Genomic DNA, 21,585 nt, shown 5'->3' with positions numbered 1-21,585 from the left:
CTACATTTCAAATGGCATGTGTATCAGTGAGGAGAATACCACTTAACAGCTGAGAAGCATTCATGGTACAGTAGAAATAATACTCTGTACCACACTGTTAGCCATAATAGATAGTAGTGGTGTCTGCAAACATTCACATCCAAGTTGAGTTCATCACTTCCTCTTGTACACCCCGATGTACCTCAGTTATTAAGGATTATTTATTCTCTTTCTCTGTCCTATCATCTTCCACATTATTAGTTCAACATTCCCCCACAAACATTTTTCCCCAAAGCCAAGGTTTTTCTCTCCTTGGAATCCTTTTAATGAAAAGTCAAATATAGGAGGTCAGTGTCAGCAGCAGTTGTCAGGTGAGAGCCACATAATAGCACTGTCACCTGCTCAGTCTCTCAAACGTTTTGATCTCTTGCATTTGGGGTTTGGAAGACATATATCCAGGAAGCTTGTGGCTGCATTTGGTCTCCGCCTTTGTACTTTCTAACTAATAGAGTGGAAGCTGTATTAAAACCATAACTGATCTTAGGAACCTGGACACATATGAGTGGATTTAGCATCCTAACATCCAAAAAAGATCTCCTGGTAGCCTGCCTACTTCAGCAAGACAATCAGACTTACGTAAGAGGTGCTGCAACTGTGGGCAAAAAACTTCAGATCTGAAGACTGGTTTGGGACAAATCTGTCAGAATGACCAGCTGCCAGCACAACCCATGCCTCAGATCTCCCTTTATTAATGCGTTGGCCATGAGCCTATGCTTTCTGAAGTAAAGGGGTTAACAGAGCCAGCCTACCAGCAATAAAGCATGAATGGGAGTTGGTTTAATAGCTGATGACATGAGGCCCCTATTGTAAACGTCACAAATGATTTTAGATGTTACAGTATTCACAGCAGTTTGGCTACGCACAGAGAGAAATTTGAAGAGCAAAGCTTGCTTAATGCTGTGGTCAAATGATGACAAAATTCAAGCAGAGTTGATGTTTTCAGAGTCCATTGTACATGGCAAGAATTACGGCTTTACTTTTGTATTTTTAAAATGTTTATTTAATTTGAGAAAGGTTTTCTTTTTACACTAATATTGCATAGGTACATGCCTTTCTATCTCACATCATTTTAAAGGAAAATTTATTTGATCTTTTTATACCACTCCACTCATTGCTCTTTCAAATGAAATGTAACACCCTCTTGCCACATTGTCCTAACATATATATTCCCTCACTCTTCTCATGTACTGGACTATCTGCTCTATAGCATTTAATATAGGAAATAAAGGCTACTCTTGTCTGCTAATACTTCATACTAAAAGTATTGGGTTGTATTTTTATTTAATACATTAATTTATATAGCAGTTGTTATGCAGGATCTAGTTACAAATACGAACAATAAAACCCAACATTCCAAAGGACAGTTCCCTCCCCCAGGTCAGTCAGTCCATGGTGCAATCAAACTATGTTTTTCCTGTTGCTGACTGTTAGCAGGAAGAAAGATATATTCAAGAATTTCCCTTGAGAATACTTCTTATTAAAAAAAAAAATTGTCTCCCTATTCTCCCTGGCTCCTTAGCTTTGAAATGTTAAATGCTCAAGTCTCTCCTCCCCATTCCTTCATTTGGAATTTCAAATACCCTCCTTGAGTCATTTCATATAGAAAAATACAGTTCTCCCCACTACCTAGTTCTCCCTGTCCTGTTCCCAGGTCTTTCAAAATCTTTTTGTGTGACATTAGTCCTTATGAAAGATGCCGGACTGACATCCCTGGAGGCTTTATCTATCCTTTATCTAGCCACAGACCAGTTACAGCATCGGCAAGCTTCCCCACACTGTTCCTACAATGCTCCTCAATTTTTGACATGGAGGGGCCTTATAGTTATAGGAAAGAGGATACCTCAGTCTTTGTATTCCCCTTCCCATCCAATTCTTGGTCTCTCTGCCAAGACTGCCATTTAGTGTAACCGTGGTAGTGCCTAATACATGATATTATTATTAGTCAGCGGTCCCATTCACATTGCGTGAAGTGCACGTACATAAAGTTTTGCAGTATTGGAGCCAAAATAAGTACATGTAGGCACTGGTCATGTGGCATGTAGCACATAGGCGGACTCCTGTGCCTGCATGGAATCCCACTGAAGTGAGCAGAGCTCTCTGTGGGTTCAGCAGGTCACTTGCACACTACACATTGCAGGAGCAGGGCCTTAATATGTTTACCTGTCTACCGGGAAATGGACAGAACTCCAGTAAACTCCCTAGCAATAAACTGACTACCTTAACACTGGGCAATCCATTCCCTTTGCAATTTTAGAGTTTATTTGTAGTTATTATTTTGTTAATCATACCAATCCAAATATCTCTTTATTTTCCTTCCTGTATTCCCAGTCGTTCTGGTCTAGCTGGATTAAAGAATGCACTTTGTAAATTGTTGATTTGCTGCTATTTGGTGTGTCTGACATAACCAGATTTCCTATGTTTTTTAATATTTAAGTGGGTGTTAGTTATACTTGAGCAGTCTTAACTGTTATGCAATGTAATGTCTATGCGTTGGAATAAACAGGGCCTCTTCTCTGGATAATAGTAATAAAATAAATTTATATTCACACTATACTATGACATTTTATATGTAAACTTTCTATGTGTGTATTATTATATTTTTTAACAACAAAGTTGTTTTTTTGTGTTTTTTTTGTAGTCCTCAACCCCAAAAAGTGTTTCTAGAACCTTTGTTATTAAAATTTAGGACCTGATTTTGAAGGCCCTACAGCCCCAATGACTAACTGTGTGCATGTTTTGGAGCACCTAGGAATTTAAGTACTGTAAAGCTATAAAATGTGCCTACAGTTATTTGGGCCTGTAAAATTGTGCCTGCAGTTATTAGCCAGAGGGTTCCCTTTGCACATAATCCACATACAGTCTGTTCTGCAAGATGGAGGGGCTGTAGGTAAAATCTCCCAAGCATGTTAAGAAGAACATGGGTTAGCACAGTGCAGCTTCTTGTGGCTAGTGGTTCCCCACACCCTCTTATGCCTCCATCTCCTCTCCTGTTTTAGTGGGATGGTGGTTGCCAGTGTCTCTGACTATAAAAAACACCAAACCAGACAGCGTAAATACTGCAAGCCTGCTGGGATTTATAGAGAGGTGCCAACCCTCCCAGATTGGCCAGGGGTCTCCTGGAATCAGAATCGATCTCCCGGTGGCTACTGAAATCAATCCGGGAGATTTTAATATGCCGCTATAAGTCCGGTTGACAGCGCAGTGGGGCTAATGCAGGCTCCCTACCTGCCCTGGCTTAGCACGGCTCCCAGAAGCGACTGGCACATCTCTGTGACTCCTAGGCGTAGGGGCAGCCAGAAGCTCTCTGTGTGCTACCTCCACCCTGAGCGCCAACTCCGCAGCTCCCATTGGCCGGGAAGTGCAGCCAATGGGAGATGCGGGGGTGATGCCTGCAGGCAGGGGCAGCATGCAGAGCTGCCTGGCCACCCATAAGCCTAGCTGGAAATGCCAGTTGCTTCCGGGAGCTGCCTGAGGTAAGCACCACCTGGCTGGAGCCTGTGCCCCTCACCCCCACCCACATCCCAACCCCCTGCCCCAGCCCCTCACCCCCCTTGCACCTAAACTCCCTCCCAGAGCCTGCACCCCAGACCCCTTCCTGCATTCCAGCTCTCTGTCCCAGCCCTGAGCCCCCTCCCTCACCCAAGCTCCCTCCCAGAGCCTGTACCCCCTCCTGCACTTCAACCCCCTGCCCTAGGCTCAGCCTGGAGCCCTCTCCCACACTCCGAACCCCTCAGCCCCAGCTCAGAGCCCCCACCCCCTCCCACATGCCAGCACCCTGCCCCAGCCTGTGAAAGTGAGTGAGGGTGCGGGACAGTGAGCGACGGAGGGAGTGGGGATGGAGTGTGCGGGAGCGGGGCCTTGGAGAAGGTCCGGGGTTGGGGTGTTTGGGTTTGTGCAATTAGACAGTTAGCAACCCTCCTACATAGCCCCTTCATTCCCCTCCACAGTCTTTTGGTGGCATAGAATGAGTACAGCAGATACATGGTTTCTAGAAGACCAGCAGTTTACTTCTGCGGAGTTTGTGGCCTGACAAGTATGGAAGCAGCTTCTTATGCTCTTTCCCTGGTCCAATCCTAACAAAGAGAACAGTAGCCATTCGAAGTAATTGCTAAACTGTGGAAAGAGCTGTCAGTATAATTTCATATAGATGTGGTAAGCAGAATTATTACATCTCTTCTTCACTTTTCTTGCTGAACTGTTGTGTAGTGTTGCTGTTGTGGGTCCTGATCATCCGACAGTTGCCTTCTATGCTTTGGTATCCATATTTATTGCTAAAAGCATATCACGTATGCTCTGTGAGACCTCCTCAGAGCACATTTATTTCTAATGACCAGGTCACCATGAAGATATCGCCATAGGTTCCTGCCTACTATCCGATGTTAAAAGCCGCTAATATTTGCAACAATGCCTACAAAAGTACAGGGATTGTCCCATTGCTAGTTCGGGCAAACACATTAGTAGGAACAAAATATTGAAATTCATCCATCATAACAAAAATGGAGTCTAGATGGATAAGTAGTAGAAATTAGCACATAGGTAATGAAGAGATACTGGTGGAAAGCTGTGAAGAGGGTCTATTGTTAGAAACAGGTGAAGCTCTTGACGGGAAATTTCAAATTCACTGACAGATATTCACGTTATTGGGAGATGTCCAGGGAGCGGACGTAGCTGAAGATGTGAAACCACACGGAGTGATGTGGAAATGTGTATTCAACAAAGTGATAGACAAGCTGCATGCAGAGATTTACAAATGCCTTCACAATATCATGTTGTGCCATTTTGCTACACTTTTTATTCCATGCTAAGATGTTAGACGAAATTACACATTACAAAATACTGCTTGGCCAATGTATACAGTAGTGATTCAGGCAATGAAAATCTGATCCAGACTTGTGACAGATTCTTAGCGGATCAGAAAACCATGAAAAGCAGATAATTTTTAGGCTGTATGCACTGTGTCTTATCAACACAAGGAACATGTTTTTCTGCAAACTATCCACAACTCTTTTGAGAACCTCTGTCAAATTTTTATTTTCTGCCAGAAGTAGTCATAGAACAATGACAGCATCTCTGTGTTTGCTTCTCTTTCTTAAAGAGTCTGGATTCATTGCAGGAGCCAGCTGCACGGTCTGGATCCGAAATACCCAAAGTTGAGGGTTGTTTAGATCTGTGGCTTTTGTTTTGGTTCATGTCTAATCCAAACTAAATGTTCTTTTGTTGTCGTCGTTTCTCTATAACATAAGGAATGTTCTGGCAAAAAAAAACCACTTTTTAATAAATAGTTGGAGTGTTTATGTTTTGACAAAACACAAAAGAGCTGGATTCACTCCTTGTGAATTTACTCAGTTCACTCCTACACTGTGGGCTCCTGATACAGGTTCATCTGTCCAGAGTAGGGATTTAGTGCAGTCAAAAAGGTGAGTGAGGCCAGCCTGGGAGTAAGTAGGGCTAGACTGTAGGGTGATGCGCTGACTCTGCATCTATTCCAATCAGTGTCCAATGACCTAGCTCTTACCGAGCACTATCCTAAATTCATAGCTGGCCTCCTCTAAAGAGTTGTGGGTGTAGGTGAATGTCTCTCAGCTCTACAGTCCTGAAGTCTTAACATCCTAGTTGCCCTTCATTCAATTTCCTGCCCAGAAGAATGAATGTCTTTTTGTAATGCTTAATTACTGTGACTTGGGGGGAAGTGGGGAGGGGAAGAGATTCCGTTCTGTAGATGATATGAAATTTTAAAGTTCCAGTGCTGTGGGCAGAGAGAGAGCACAAATCCTACCCCTGTGGACTGAGTAAAGAGACTGCAAGGGTTTAAAAAATATTTTCATTGTATCATTCATCATGAATGATCCCAAAGATCCCAGATCCTGTCCCCCTTTGTGCTGCTTCCGTAAAGCAAAGAGGACTAACAGCTGACTGGGGATTCCCTCTAGATACAGGAATTCTCAAATGATTAAAGCTGGCATAGCCAGCTCTACATTATATGTTCCTGGCCCCATGCATAATATAGTAGACTCGTTGGGTGAATGGAAAGAATGCCATGAGCTTTGGCAACCTGTGACCAGAAGAATGGTTAGAGTAGCTCTAAGGCTGCTCCATACTGCATCAGAGGTGACCTGGCCCCTTGCTATCCCCAGATTTGGGGAATTACAATGGTGACATAATGCCTCCTTTGCTCCCTTCCTATCGTGTCTTGCACTGAGCACAGCACAGCCAGACCCAAAGATCTGTCTTTACAAGTATACCAAGCAACAATGAAAAGCAGCCACCTCTAGGATGCGGGGCAGCAGTCAACCAATACTGTACAAAGCTTAGTGTACTACAGTTGAAGAAAGAGACATTTTAGAAAAGAACTCCTGAAAAAAGCACTTTTCTCATGAAAAGAGCTATGAGATTTTATCTCCCGGTAGAGAAGATAGGGTTTGGGGCTTAAGGTGTCATCCAAAATCATGTGGAAATTTAACACTTTAAAATATGTGAAAAAATGTCAAGCCTTAAACACACAAAAGCAATTAACGGTTGTGTGTTGAATCTCAGCCAATTTATACCTTGATATTGAAACGTCTGTTTTCCATCCAGTGAGTCTCAGAGCATGGGGATATTTCTAAACCAGGCTGTGGTACCTAGGCACAAGGATGAGGGAGTGCTACAAAAGCTTTAACAGTATTCCCATGCTGTACTAGATTTAATTCAAAACGTTCAGCCTTATTAATTCAAAATAGATTTTCTGTGTTTAATTCATATTGAAATGCAGCGACACCACCAAGCAAGGGCAGAAATAATCAACTGCCAGAACATACTGCTGAACTCACATTGCAGGCCAATCGTAATTCCAGCAGATATGTAACCTTTCCTTTAGGGTAACAGAAGTTCTGTGGAGTGCTTTCTTCTCCTTCCTTTTGAAAAAGAATATAGCGCCAGCCTGGCTGAGGTGCAGCTGCAGGCATATGATACCAGTGCTAATAGCAACACATAAATGCAACTTTGTGCACTGAGGATTTAAAAAACTGGAATTCTAAGAAGGCAGAGCCAAATCATGAAGTCCTTATGCAGTCATTACTCATTGCTGCCAACAGCATGTAACAAATTGGAGAATTTTCATACTAACCATACCGAGTTTGATCCCCAGCTGGTGTAAATTTGGTGAGTTTTACTGAAGTCAGTGAAGCTATGCTGATTTACACGAGCTAAAAATCTGACCCACAGTCTCTAGTATACTAATTTATTGGAGCTTTTAGTTTATAGTAAAGCTAGTGAAAATTAAAAACTCGTGCTGTACGATAGTCATCATTGACAACAGATACCACCCAGCTACTATCCAGTTAACTGTTATTTCTTAATCTAAGTATGGGAAGGAAAGTGATGGTATCTCTTTTATCACTAGGTGGCAACTATTGGCAAGTGTTGACTTTCTAATGGCAACTATTATAGCTGTCTTAAATTATGTTTCTAATATCTGCATTTGAAAAAAACCATGTAAATAATTAAAAATACAAATATCTTCCACTAATAATCTGCATCTATGACAGATTATTGAGGTGATACAAGCAGCACTACTGGCAGAAGTACAAAGAAGTATGAAAACCTTGAAAAAGACATCAGTCAGCAATCAACCAATGACCATGATAGACAATGGAAATAGTGAGGTGCAGACACTGGCAAAAACTGAGCAGACAGAGCAGATGGCGAAATGCATTAAAAACATTCCCTTTCCAAGTAAGTGCAAAATTTATTGGCATATTCTTTCATCACAACTTTTCCTAGTACTTAAAACATGTTAAGAATATGAGTTCATAATATATTATTTCTCTACAAGACAAGCCAAGTGCCCTGTTTCTGACCTACCAGCCTATCAATTTTCTCATACAATTGTCAGGTATTCAAAGGACATCCACATTCTATTATCATATTTAAGTAATGAAAATTAAAGAAGAAAAGGTGAGGATTGTTTTTGTTACAATGTTTTTAATAGTTAATCTGATTGAAAACACATGAAGAAAGTGTGTTTGGAGATTAAATCAGTATATTACACATTTGAAATGAAGAGATTTTAAAATTTATCTTTCAGTGAGAATAGACTTATATTATACTAAAAAATTAATTGCTTAAACTTTATAACTTTGTAATGTGATATGGAATCTTTTCTTTTTTAGCACTAGAGCCTATACAATAAGCAATCAAATTAATTTTACAGTTGGATCATTTCATTTTACAACAAACTTAATCGTTGTAACTTTATAATGGTACTAATGTTTATGGTAGGAAAAGATTGAATCTGAATTTATGTTATGAAGTGATATCCATTTTTTTAGCCCATTAGCTGAGTCTTAAAATTAAGTGACCTAAATTTTAGATCTAATCTTATTAGTGAGCCTTCTCTGAAGAAGCTAATTTATAATCTCATTGAGTGTGTGTTTCTGTCATGAAAATTTGTTACCAATCTACTTGTTCCAGGACACTAAAAATGATCAGTGATGCATGTTTCAGGTCACAAAGAAAAATTACATCTTCCATAACTTGGACTGTTGTATTAATACAAAAATGCTAAAGCTTTGAATAATTATCGCTTATGAAGTTATATTTTGCTTACACTGGAGATCTTTTTAATCCTTTTATCCTTAAGAGGTTGGGGACAGAATAATTTATGAAAGTCCCAGCCCCAAAGTTCAGATCTGGATTTGGATCCAAACTTCCTTAGAATCTGGGGTTTTGACTTGGTCCGTTACTGAGAAGCTGTCTGGGAATTTTAGATCTGCATTGAGACATCTGCATTCAAGGATGTTTAGAAGTTGGACTTTGGTTCAAGTCCTTGGCGATTTTAGCAGGTGAAAATACACTTTTATTATATAAATTGTGACAGAAAAGATCATTACAAAATATAGTTGCCTTTTTCACGAATTAAGGTGGAGTCATAATGATAATTCCTAGGGACTAAGGCCCAGATTTTTAAAGGTGTATTTATAGATGTTTCTGTGCTCAGTGTCTCAGTGCTTAAATCTCATTTTCAAAAGGGATTTAGGCATTTGGATGTCTAAATCCCACTATCAATGACATTTAGGCTCCTAAGTGCCTAAATCCCTTTTGAAAATGCGATTTTTGAAAATGAAGCACCTTCATACCTCTAAATATCTGGACCTAAGTCACACCAAGTCATAATTTAAGTGGACAAATTTTGTCAAGAACAAATCATGTCAAACCGACCTGATAGCTTTCTTTGACAGAGTAACAAGCCTTGTGGATGGGGGGAAGCAGTAGATGTGGTATATCTTGACTTTAGTAAGGCTTTTGATACTGTCTCATAAACAAACTAGGGAAATACAACCTAGATGGAGTTACCATAAGGTGGGTGCATAACTGGTTGGAAAATCGTTCCCAGAGAGTAGTTATCAGTGGTTCACAGTCATGCTAGAAGGGCATGAGTGGGGTCCCAGAGGGATCGATTCTGGGTCTGGTTCTGTTCAATATCTTCATCAATGATTTAGATAATGGGATAGAGAGTACACTTATAAAGTTTGCAGACAATACCAAGCTGGGAGGGGTTGCAAGTGCTTTGGAAGACAGGATTAAAATTAAAAATGATCTAGACAAATTGGAGAAATGGTCTGAAGTAAATAGGATGAAATTCAGTAAGGACAAATGCAAAGTACTTGACTTAGAAAGGAACAATCAGTTCAAAATAGGAAATGACTGCCTAGGAAGGAGTACTGCGGCAAGGGAACTGGGGGTCATAGTGTATCACAAGCTAAATATGAGTCAAAAGTGTAACACTGTTGCAAAAAAAAAGAAAACATAATTCTGGGATGTATTAGCAAGTGTGTTGTAAGCAAGACATGAGAAGTAATTCTTCCGCTCTACTCCGCGCTGATTAGGCCTCAACTGCAGTATTGTGTCCAATTCTGGTCACCACATTTCAGGAAAGATGTGGACAAATTGGAGAAAGTCCAGAGAAGAGCAACAAAAATGATTAAAAGTCTAGAAAACATGACCTATGAGGGAAGATTGAAAAAAAATGGGTTTGTTTAGTCTGGAGAAGAGAAGACAGAGAGGGGACATAACAGTTTTCAAGTATATAAAAGCTTGTTACAAGGAGGATGGAGAAAAATTATTCTTCTTAACCTGCAAGGATAGGACAAGAAACAATGGGCTTAAATTGCAGCAAGGGCAGTTTAGGTTGGACATTAGAAAAAACTTCATAACTGTCAGGGTAGTTAAGCACTGGAATAAATTGCCTAAGGAGGTTGTGGAATCTCCATCAGGGATTTTTAAGGACAGGTTGGACAAACACCTGTCAGGAGTGGTCTAGATAATACTTAGTCCTGTCTTGAGTGCAGGGAACTGGCCTAGATGACCTCTCGAGGTCCCTTCCACTTCTATGATTCTATGGAGTTACTCGGAATGTACACTGGTATAACTGAGTAGAATTTGGCTCATGGCATGTTTGGTTGGTTATGACTATGTTTTTTGTTTTTAACCATGTTACATGTAGGTTAGTCAACAAAACTCAGTTAAGGAACTAAGTTACTAAAATTTTGGAAGGACATAAACAATTACATATGTTAATGAGCATAGTATTTATATTTACTGTATACTGGATGGGATATAGTCTTTTTCACAACCTCTAGTATAGACTGTGAGCCTGTATTATTCTGAATAAAAGGATATGGTATGAAATAATATCAATTTTGAAGCCATTTTAAAGTATTGTGAAGAAACTGTGAACACACAAAGGAAGGGGAAGAGCTGTTTGTACATTATAACAGTATACAACATATTAATCTACTGTTTATTCTCTTTTTCCATTTAGATTTTTGCTAATTGTATTATATTGACATAATATGCATGTAGCACAAATATATTTCCAGTAGTCAGCAAGGCAGCCAGGCTGTGTATACATTATAAAACTAACTGGTTTTGTGTATTATACACTCTCCTCCCAAAAGAACAGGAGTACTTGTGGCACCTTAGAGACTAACAAATTTATTTGAGCATAAGCTTTTGTGGGCTACAGGCCACTTCATCAGATGCACATCCGATGAAGTGGGCTGTAGCCCACGAAAGCTTATGCTCAAATAAATTTGTTAGTCTCTAAGGTGCCACAAGTTCTCCTGCCAAAGGTTTTTCTTAGAATATTGTTATAAACAAATCTTTTATTACATATGGGCTAGCCAATGATGTTGCTAGAAGTTTATTAAACTGATCTAAGAGTAAGTCCACATGCTGCATAAATTCCATTTTTAACCATCCATTTGATAAAGCGCTTCTTCTCACTTCTCATTTTATGGATTGTAGTGTAGTTTTCAGGTTGTATGACGTCAAGGTAAGTGCTAAATATTGTCTCAGGTCTTTAACCCATAATTCAAGGTTAGGAAAATGCACTGTGAAGCAAGTATATGAGTTTTAGCTGGCATCATCATTGTATTGTGTGTTTGGTTTATTGTGATTAACAACAAAGGTCCAAATCCTGAAATATTTAACCTGTTTTTACTCAGCAGATGCTCACTAAAGTCAGTTTTTTTTAAAGGCTGAGTTTTGAGTTTAGGATTTGACCAGAGGTTAGTATTACCTTTTAAGATCATAGCTTATTATAAGGGCTGAAAGATTTCTCTCCTGAACTTTGTGGATATAAATTATAATATTTAGACATCTAACTATTTATTACACTTATTAATTAATTAGAAATGTCATCACTTTTTCCTGCAATTAAATGCAGGCACAATTATTTGTTGCCTGGGCAAAGAAGTCATGTAACATATTGTTTTGAAACATAATTCTGAAGAATTAATAAAAGATGTGATTCCAGTAATGCACCCCTGGGAAGGAGATAGCTGGTCTTTTTCTCTGCCAGAACCCAGTAGGTTTTGTGTGTGTGTTGTTGTTTGCTTGTTTGTTGCTTTATCAAAAGGACTCTCCTTCCCTAAATGGCCATGAGAAAAGAATATGAAAACAGGGATAACTCTTTCTTATGTTAGGCTGAGGGGTATTCAGTTGGGGCCTGATCCAAAACCTGTTGAAATTAATTGGAATCTTTCCACTTTTTTTTTATGGGCTTTGTCTCAGTCCTTTAGTAAAGCAGGGGTCTTCTCATAAATTTTCTTACATGCCTCACACATCTGTAACCAAAGATGTATTTTTAGTTTTCAGCCTTCTAGCCTCTTTCCTAAACAAAGTGAAAGAATCCCAGAGTCATTTCTCAAGCAAATTTCTACTGTGGTACTGTACTGCTCTGCCAGGCCAGTCAAGAGCAATAGCTTTAAAAAGTTGTCAAATAGTTTAGCTTTTCTCCTGTGAGACCATGGGCAAGTCTTGTAGCTTCTTTGTGACTCCATTCCCCAGCTGTACAATAGGATAATAGTAATTCTCTACCTTACCAGGATATTATGATGGTAGATACATTAAAGATTGTGGGGCATTCAGACACCAGAGTGATGGGGGGAGGGGGGCTGATATAAATGGGTAGATGTGTCATGTTATTCTAAAAAATGTAAATAATTGATGAAGTGATGCAAATATTGAAGAAGTGCAGTATGGTGTTTAATTGGAGTATGGGCTTTATTCCTAAATATTTAACATTATTATTGACTGACTTCATTTTACTCTGTGTCTCCGTGGCAGAGAAGTCTATAATTTAATGGTTAGTGAATGCTTTAAATATGCAAAAATGCATATAAATCACACTATAAAGGTTAACTTGGAATAACTTCTGTGTTTGTAGTCTGAAATTCCTGATTTAAGAAAGTGTTAATGGTTCAAGTTTTCAAATATATTTAAAAGCTGTTTGCTATAACATTGTTTGCATGTAGTTTGAATCTCTCCCCCTCTTCTCCCCTCCCCCCCACCCCGCCCTTAGATAGAAAAATTGGTTCTTGGTGAAATGAAGAGTTTGCTGGTAAACATGTCATTATGAAATTAATAGTGGGGTTTGAATATTAAAGTTACTTAAACTGCTGTTTAATAAAAATGAAACAGATACACAAACCTTGTAAATTATCAGAAGGGTAGCCGTGTTAGTCTGGATCTGTAAAAGCAGCAAAGAATCCCCTGGCACCTTATAGACTAACAGACGTTTTGCAGCATGAGCTTTCGTGGGTGAATACCCACGCATCCGAAGAAGTGGGTATTCACCCACGAAAGCTCATGCTGCAAAACATCTGTTAGTCTATAAGGTGCCACAGGATTCTTTGCTGCTTTTACAAACCTTGTAAATAATCATCTTTATTACATAAATAATCTTCAAAGACTTTCATCTACACAATGAACTAATATAGCAATATGTTTTCTTAAAACAGAATCATATTCAGACAGTAATGGTATATCAATGAAAAGCACCACATAAAAGCTTCTATTCAACAGAAAAGTTCAGTGGCCTTCTGCAGCAGAAGATCTGAGAACAGACTTCCACTGCCTGCTGAGTTTTTCAGAAGGAAATCTGTCTGGTTGCAAAAACCATTTAAGATGTACTTTATGCACTCCTCCCTGTGCATTCTGTGACAAGGTCTTTATCTGTAGTGAATGAATCCTCCCTACCCCCTGTGAGGTCTTGCTTCCTGATTAAGAAGGTGCGGATAGTGTGTGGGGTGGAGAGGTGGCTGTGGAATTCTTTTTCAGAGAGCCTTCTGGTTGTCAGCCAGGTATCTGTTTACATTTGGCCAAATACCCCTCTGTGGCTTTTTGTTGTTTTTTAATACCCAGGGTCAAATTCTGCTCTGACTTAAGCACTATTTGTGCCCATTAACTTCCCTGGGATTGCATGGGTTTTAAATCAGAACTTGGCCTTGGTCTGTTGTTTTGCTGAGGGTATCATCTTCATTCTGTTATTTACTTTTAGTGATATTAATGTACGGTGTATGGATCAGTAAAGTATTCTTGCAGACCCTAAACTCTGATGGTATTTGAACTTTGTTCTCTTAGGAATCAAGCCATCCTTTATCCCTAGATGCAGCATCTGCACCAGACTCCACTTTTGGATAACCCCCACACACATTTGTCCTTGAGGCTGATTGTTCCAAGTCTGGGTCTGGGTCCATCCTCATTCCATAATCAATATACTTTTCCTGAATCCTTTTTTTGGGTTCCAGACCCAGCAAAAAGATTAACATTGACCAAAGTCTGGGCGGTTGTGAGTGTACTGGTGCGCAGCTATCACGTGATGGAGCATTTGAAATAGACAAAGAAAGAGACAGCTATCAGTGCCACTCTCTTCTGCAACTTGTGCTATTTTCCCATCATTTGCATGCTGACCATTTGTACAAGCAATGATAAAGTCAATGAGGAGGGAGAAAACTTAGAGGATCACTTGCACTAAGGAGAGAGAGAATGAGAAGAGATTGAAGAGGAGAGAGTGGGACAGGACAGACACTGAAAGACCCAAGAAATAGCGGGGGAAAGAGGGAATTGTACATGAAACATGGCAGTGTAGGCATGTGCAGAACATCACCAGTTTGCTAATGTTAAACTTAATCAGCAAATTGGTCATTGCCAAAATCTCAAAGATAGGATTTTGAACCCATTTTCTGATATGAAGAAAGTAGGGGCAATAGGATGGGGTAAGTAAGTAGGAGAGGAATGGAGGAAGTATTAACAGACTGCAGGACTTTGGATTGAAATGCGGTAGAAAAGAGAAACCAGTAAAAGCAGAGGTACTAAAGAGGCCATGTCCCCTCAAAACATAGGTTTTTAAGGATCATCAGTATGCGATGCTTACTCTTTAGAACATATTTAAATCACACAGAAGAATAAAAAGAAAACAAATGGCTGGTAGAGACTAAAATGGGACTGACGAGTGTTTTTCAGTTCTGACAAAGTTTCTAAAGGAACAGCAAGCAACAAGTGAAGAGTTCGTATTTTGTTCTTGTTTTCCTATTTGTGAAACTGACAAGAAGACAAATTTCCCTTTTTCCTTTTTTATATGTAAATATTTCTGCAAGGCCCAAGCTATGTCCTATACATACAGCTTTAAAGATTTCATTGCCTTAGAGCAACTGGTAGTCCTCATTGCTTCTTTCTCAAAGTAGTTCCATTTTTCAAGAGAATTGAGATTGATTATCTTTGTGTTGGCATATGAAGATCTAGAGTATATCATCATCCCATCTCCCAGGTGTGTGCATTGACACCGGCAGATGAGAATGTGAAGGCAACAGCTTTATGAGGAGCAGCGTGAATGGGTAGCACTGAGGCAGTGCTAAAGCCCATTCTTCATTAACCCTAGTGTTTCCCCAGCCTTACTCAATGGGGCAGGTGCTGCTTTGTGTCAAAATGCTGTTTACAGAATGCACAGAGCAAAAAGTCTCGTTCTAGTCAAAGATTATATAATGCTGAAATATGAATTGGTCCAACACTGCCAAGAGGCAGGTGTATGTTGTAAAATAAATAAATTAAATGATGATAGTATGAATAATTCTTTGCATTTATAGCACTCCTTTCACCCAAGGATATCACAAAATTTACCAAATGAAATGATGCGTTAAGCCTCCCAACATCCCTGTGAACAGGAGAGTAACAGTGTGTAGTGCACAGGAGCCCCTAAGCACAATGTTAAAACTGGCCCCTTGCCATTCCCTGACCCTATCCACTCTTGAAATGTTCATCCAAACCAGCCCAATGCAACTCCTGAGCCAGCTGTTATCACCTCTGGCATTCCAGCTGGACTGGCTTCTGGGTCCCTCCTCTCCTCTTCCTCCATTCTTTGCCTTGCATCTGGGCTCCCGCTCATCCCCAGCAAACAGTTCCTCTTCTCCCAGTCCCATGTCCCTGTAATCTCACCTTCTTCCCTCCTGCTTCCAGTCTTCCTTTGTTGCCTCTTATTCCTAGCTTTCTCCAGAGACCATCCCCACTCCCAGTCCAAAAATATGTTCCTGTCTTCCATGCTTTTCTCTATTCCAGACTCCGTTGCTTGTTCTCATGCTGGGGAAGGGCCCTAATGGCCTGAATATTTACGCTGCTTTGCTCTTCACCACTATTTGGTTCAGCCACCTCAAAGCTTTTTGGGTCTCTCAGGGAGCAGATGTCACTTCCACTGGCTACTCAGCAGCTAAATGGTGATAGTGAGTTGCTGCAGAGGCTCTGAGCCATGGAGACTTTTGGAGAGGAAGGAGATACAATGCTAAATGTCTGTAGCAATGGACCTGTGGACCAGACCTTCAAGTCTTGGGGCATAGTCCCTGTATTCCTGTAATTGCTGGGGCTGTGATTCTCCCTGGCCCTGGGGGGAGCAGGGAAGGCATGCTCTCTCCTGGTGCCCTTCTCCCCTCCCCCATACTCCCATGCCAGGACAGGAACTGATTGATCACAACAATGAGATGAGACAAGTAACATATGGAGCAAGACGTCAGATGGGGAAATGAGAACAGCACTGTAGGTGGAGGCAAGTTTATGCAGGGACTTGGAAGTGAGGTTGGTGAGCTTGAATTTATTAAGAGACATCAAGTCAGTGATCAGAGTCAAAATTGGAAAAATAGGGTTGGAGTTGTGGGAGAGGAAAATGACACTAAATATAGGATGAACTGGAGAGATGAGGACAGAAGAGTACCATATTCAAGGTAAAAGATTAAGGCATGGAATAGGACTTCAGTACTTGGGACAGTGAGAAAACAGTGGATTTTGGTTCTACTTCAAAAGTAAGTATGGGAAAGGAGATGACAGGAGAGCCAGGGATTACACTGAGGTTAAGAAACTTTGAGATAGGAAGGATAGTAAAGTTGTCAATGCTAATAGAGGAGAAATGCAAAGAGGAATTAGGGGAAAAGATAAATTCCATTTTAGAGAGACTGAGCCTAGATGGTGGTAAGATGTCCAAGAAGAAAAGCAGCTGGAAATGTGCGGCTGCACAAAGAGTGGAGAAATCAGAGGTAGGAAGCATGTTTAAAGATTATGCACATAGAAATTGTTTTAGAATCCATCAGGGAAAATAAGGTCAAAGTGAAAAAGTATAGAAGAAGAAAATAGTATTTGTGCACATTTTGTGTGACTACATGCTTTTTCTGGGTGTATTCAGAATTTTTACCCTGATTCTGCTCCCATGGAAATCAAGGGCAAACTCTCATTTATTTCTAGAGCTGATTAGAAAAAATTAGCAGTTTTTAGTTGGAAAATGTAGTTATTTCAATACTGTAATGTTTCATAAAATTATGTTAATTTTCCCAGAATTTTGTTTTGGAGTAAAAAACAGGGGAATAAGTTACAACACTGTTGAAACATCCCGTTTCAATATTTTTGGAATGAAGCTTTCTGATTTTTCTAAAATGGCCTTTAAAAAATTACATCACATAAAGAGTCAAAATGGAAACTAGACACTTTTTTATTTGGTCAAACAGAAATGTTTCAATTGCACTGAAATTATTTTTTTTTTTAATTTTCTTTTGTGTAGAATTTCAGGGTTTTTTTGGTTTGTTCTGAATTGGAAAGAAGTCATCTGCAAAATGGAATTTCTGTTCCCCAGCCAGCTCGTTTTATTTCATTACAAGCAGCAGTGCACTCTGCAGATGCAGAATGACATGCACACAGTTATAGACCATGTTTTGAAAATGTGACCCCTTCATGTATAACAGAATCATTTTTAAATACTGTAGGCACTTGTTTGTTTATTTTTTACTTCTCAGAGTCAAGCCATTGTTGGTTTTGTTTTAAATCTTGACATTGACGATTATTATCTGATGGACAGCATCACAAAGAGCTATTAGAAATGATTGCATAATCCACATCAACATATCACCACTATTAATGAGAATGGTATTCATTGGTATTTTATTTTATATCCCTGCAACAGCAAACCAATGAGTTAAGCATTCTGTTTGATGAATGGAGTTTGAATATAAGCCACGGACAGCAATTTGCTTTGTCCTGTACTGAATATGCATTAAAATGAGTATATTTTATAGTAGTTTCATATTACAAATATTTCCAGTAAAAGAATACAGATCAATTTTATTTTTTAGTATCTAACCTGCGGCTTAACTCTCCCACTATATCATCTCATATATATATTCAATTAAAATTGTACTTTGATCCAACATTCTTTAATATTAGTGGTCAACTATTAAAGGAAGCAAGCTTGAAGACCAATTGTAAAACTACAGCTTATTTCATTCCTTGCTCCATATATTTTACCAGAGAAGTCCTTAATGTAACAGAAATCAGATTTGGTGTGTATTTGTAACAGAAATCAGATTGTACAGGCGCCACCTCAGACTTCTCCAAAACATTAGAAGAGATAGGATTCCACCAGGACATAGTTCAAGAAAACAGTAAGGAAGCCATACATTTTAAATAGAGCTGCATAGTATTTGTTGTTGCAGAAGGCTTTTATCTGGAGCAGCTTAATAACCTTGGCAGATTTTGGGAGCTGTTTTTACATCATTCTATGAAAAAATATAGACATGGTATTTGTGTATATGTATCCCTAGCTATCTGCATGAATAGTTAAAGTGTAACAAAGTAATGAGCAAATTATAAAGTATTAATTATTATGTTATGTTCTGTCAGGTCAACTTTATCATTCATCAGGCATAATTGCATTCATTTTATTTATTACAAGAGGTATGCTTCCTGATGGTGTGTATAAGAACAGTTCAGTTTTATAACAATAGGGTTCCATTTTTATTTTAAATTATAAAACATTTTTATTATCCCCAGTTGTATATTGCCCCGGATGAATAAGAGATTGATAAATGAGATAAAGATGATTATTTCTGGAAGTCCCACCAAACCTCAGTGTCACAGGAAATGGTGATGTACTGAAAAGGATGTTAATACTTACATTTGTACCTTTCCAGGGTCTGACCTAACCTCTTCCACCTCTGATCTCAGCTGGAAGGCCCACTAGGGAAGGAAACCAATAGAATTTGATGTGTGGCCCAGATACCTGAGACCAATGACTAATAAGTAGTGCCACCACTAGAAATGGTAAAGAAACATAGCTAAGATTATGAAAAACCTAACACGTAAACAGAAAGATGTTTAAAGCTATACATACAAAGAGACACATAAAAGAAGTGGATATTTGTAAATCTAAGAACCAACCCCCCACCAAATATTGCAGTTGGAAGGGAGCCTTACCCATATCCCTCTGCTTTCCTCAAAGCTCATCTTACCTAGAGAGGGCGACAAAAAAAAATCTAGTATATGGCCCAGACCCCCTAAACCAGGGCCTGATAAGTAGTACAACCCCTAGAAATGATAAACTACAGCTAAAATATAAGAGAGAGAGAGATTTTTAAATATATGCAGTGAGATGTGTTACAGGAAAAATGATCTAACGTGAACTAAAGAGCCCTAGTACATTTTAATTAGAGAGGGTCCTGAGCCAAGCCTCTGGGCCGCCCCTAGTCCATCCTCACGTAGGGCAGGAAACCAGTATGATTTAGTACCTGGCCGAGAACCCCTAAGCCGGAAGCCTGATATGTAGAGCCACCCCTAAAATGATGAAATACAGCTAAAAGCATGAGAGCAACTAAAATGTAAAAAGCTGTTTTAAAATATATACAGAGAGACCTGTTAAAGGACCTGGATGTTTGTAAATCTAAACGTGAACTCAACACAATAACATGTTTTCCCACTTGTATAATTATAGAGGACCCTGATCCTAGCCCGCTATTATCCCCTCATCCTGATCAACTTGCAATAAGCACTAATAGGATGTATTATATGCCCCCAGTTGCCTAAGCAAGTGCCTTAAATGGTAGCACCACCCCTAGGAATAAAAAAGAACTTCAGCAAAACCCAGGAAAAGTATAAGAAAAGCTAAAATGTAAAAAGAGAGCAAGACGGTGTCCCTGCCTGCAGGTATATGGGATCTTGGGGGACAATTACTGCACTGGTGGGGTGCAAAATAAACTTTATTAAGAAAATGCAAAAACAGGGAAAATTCAATAGTGAGGGGTATGGGGTTTGTTAAGGTAGACAATTGGGGAGGGGTTTCTTTTGGTGAACAGTATAGCGGGGTTCAATAGTGGGGTACAATACAGTGGGGTACAATACAGTTGGTAAACAATTAACACTGAAGTATAAAAGCAACAGATAGCTAACAATTTCTATGTAAAAAGGGGTGTCACAGCAGCATATAACCAACTAACAGTTATGGAAAAATATGTTAAATAACAAACAATTTTAGGTAAAAATGTGTCACAGTGGTGTAAATGTAGAATGTGAGGTGTATCAGAAAGGAAAAAGTAACCAATGGGGTTTTGTGCTAGATTTCAGCAATACAATTGAGGTTTGGCAGTAGGAGCACAGAGACACAGAAACACAGAGAACAAGCAGGCTAGGAAGACACAGAGAAACAAACAGGCTGTAAGTTTAAGCAGCAAGGACTTCAACAAGTCAGGGAGACACAGAGAAACAAACAGGCTGTAAGTTTAAGCAGCAAGGACTTCAACAAGTCAGGGAGACACAGAGAAACAAACACAGAGGGGGAGATTGGAGCAGCAAAAACCTTATCTATCTTCTAACTTAATCAAACTTATATAAAATGACAAGCAGCTTATACAAAGTAACAAAACAGGTACAGAATACAACCAGGCAATGGCTTTTTAAATCTATCTTAACCAACGGACTAGGCAAAACAACAAATATCACAATTCTAAGCAAACTATAACAAGCAGCTATATGGAGCAACAAAACAATGAACTATAGCAAGGCAGGTGAGACTTACAAGCTTTATAATCTTAACAAACTATGACTTATTAAACTAAAGAAACAAAACCTATGGTGCTCCTTATGCTATGGGGAAGTTACAGAGGGCAGAGTGGTACGTGCCCAGAATACAGCTCCCAAGGCAGCCCCCAAGGAAGCCAAGGGAGGTGGCTGCAGCAGTGGATACAGCTGAAAACAGTGAGTCCAAGGCAAAGCCCACAGGAGCAGAGCTTAGCAGCAGCACAAACTTACTTTTAGTGGCAGAGTGCCACGGAGTTTAAGAGAGAGATTTTAAAACACAGACCAAGGTTTAGCTTGAGTCTGTGTGCTGGGGAGACAGAGCCAGCAGCTAAAATAATAAAATAAAAGTACAGAAAGTTTCACAGAGGGATTCTTACCAGCCCCCAAGGCAGCAGCAGAGGCAGAAGCAGCAAGAACATCAGAAGGCTTGGTACAGTCTAGATAATCAGGAGATCTCTCAGGCAGCAATTCGTTCTTCGTGGGGGGGGTTTCAAAAAACGGGGGTACGCTCAAAAATAAAACGAGAGTGGAGAAAGGAACCCCCAGAACCCCTGGCTGATCAGACCAGGCAGCAATGGAGGAATCTTTCTAAAGTCTGTTCAGAAAATGTCTGTTTATAAAGGCAAACCTGGGCAGCTTCCTGCCAGTAACTCTGATTGGCTCCCCCTCTTACAGGGAGGAGAGAAGGCTGCAGGCAGCCACAGGCATGTCTGGGCAAGTCCTGTGCAATAGGTGACTCAAAAGCACATGAGGTCTATGACTCATGCCCAGGATCTTAAAAACACAATAGGTCTTGCAGCTCTTGACATTGCCTACACTACACCAAGCCCAGGTTTTAACAAGGTGATAACAGGACTAACCCTTTGAACAGGGCAGTGGTCCCACTTAGCACAAGTGGCCATC

The 21,585-nt window shown here is 39.7% G+C and overlaps 1 protein-coding gene across 1 annotated transcript in view; it reads left to right on the top strand.

Moving 5' to 3' along the window:
- The window catches only part of WDR72 (WD repeat domain 72), a 189,647-nt gene that overhangs the window by 110,662 nt on the left and 57,400 nt on the right, over positions 1-21,585 (top strand). The window contains exon 18 of the mRNA XM_044980416.1: positions 7,566-7,752. Within this exon, the coding sequence (XP_044836351.1) occupies positions 7,566-7,752 (187 nt within the window). The remainder of the gene's footprint in view (positions 1-7,565; positions 7,753-21,585) is intronic.

Source organism: Mauremys mutica, chromosome 11 (genome assembly GCF_020497125.1).
Source record: "Mauremys mutica isolate MM-2020 ecotype Southern chromosome 11, ASM2049712v1, whole genome shotgun sequence".
Classification (NCBI taxonomy): Eukaryota; Metazoa; Chordata; order Testudines; family Geoemydidae; genus Mauremys; species Mauremys mutica.
The sequence above is the reverse complement of the archived record's forward strand: the minus strand, read 5'-3'. Positions and strand labels throughout refer to the sequence as shown.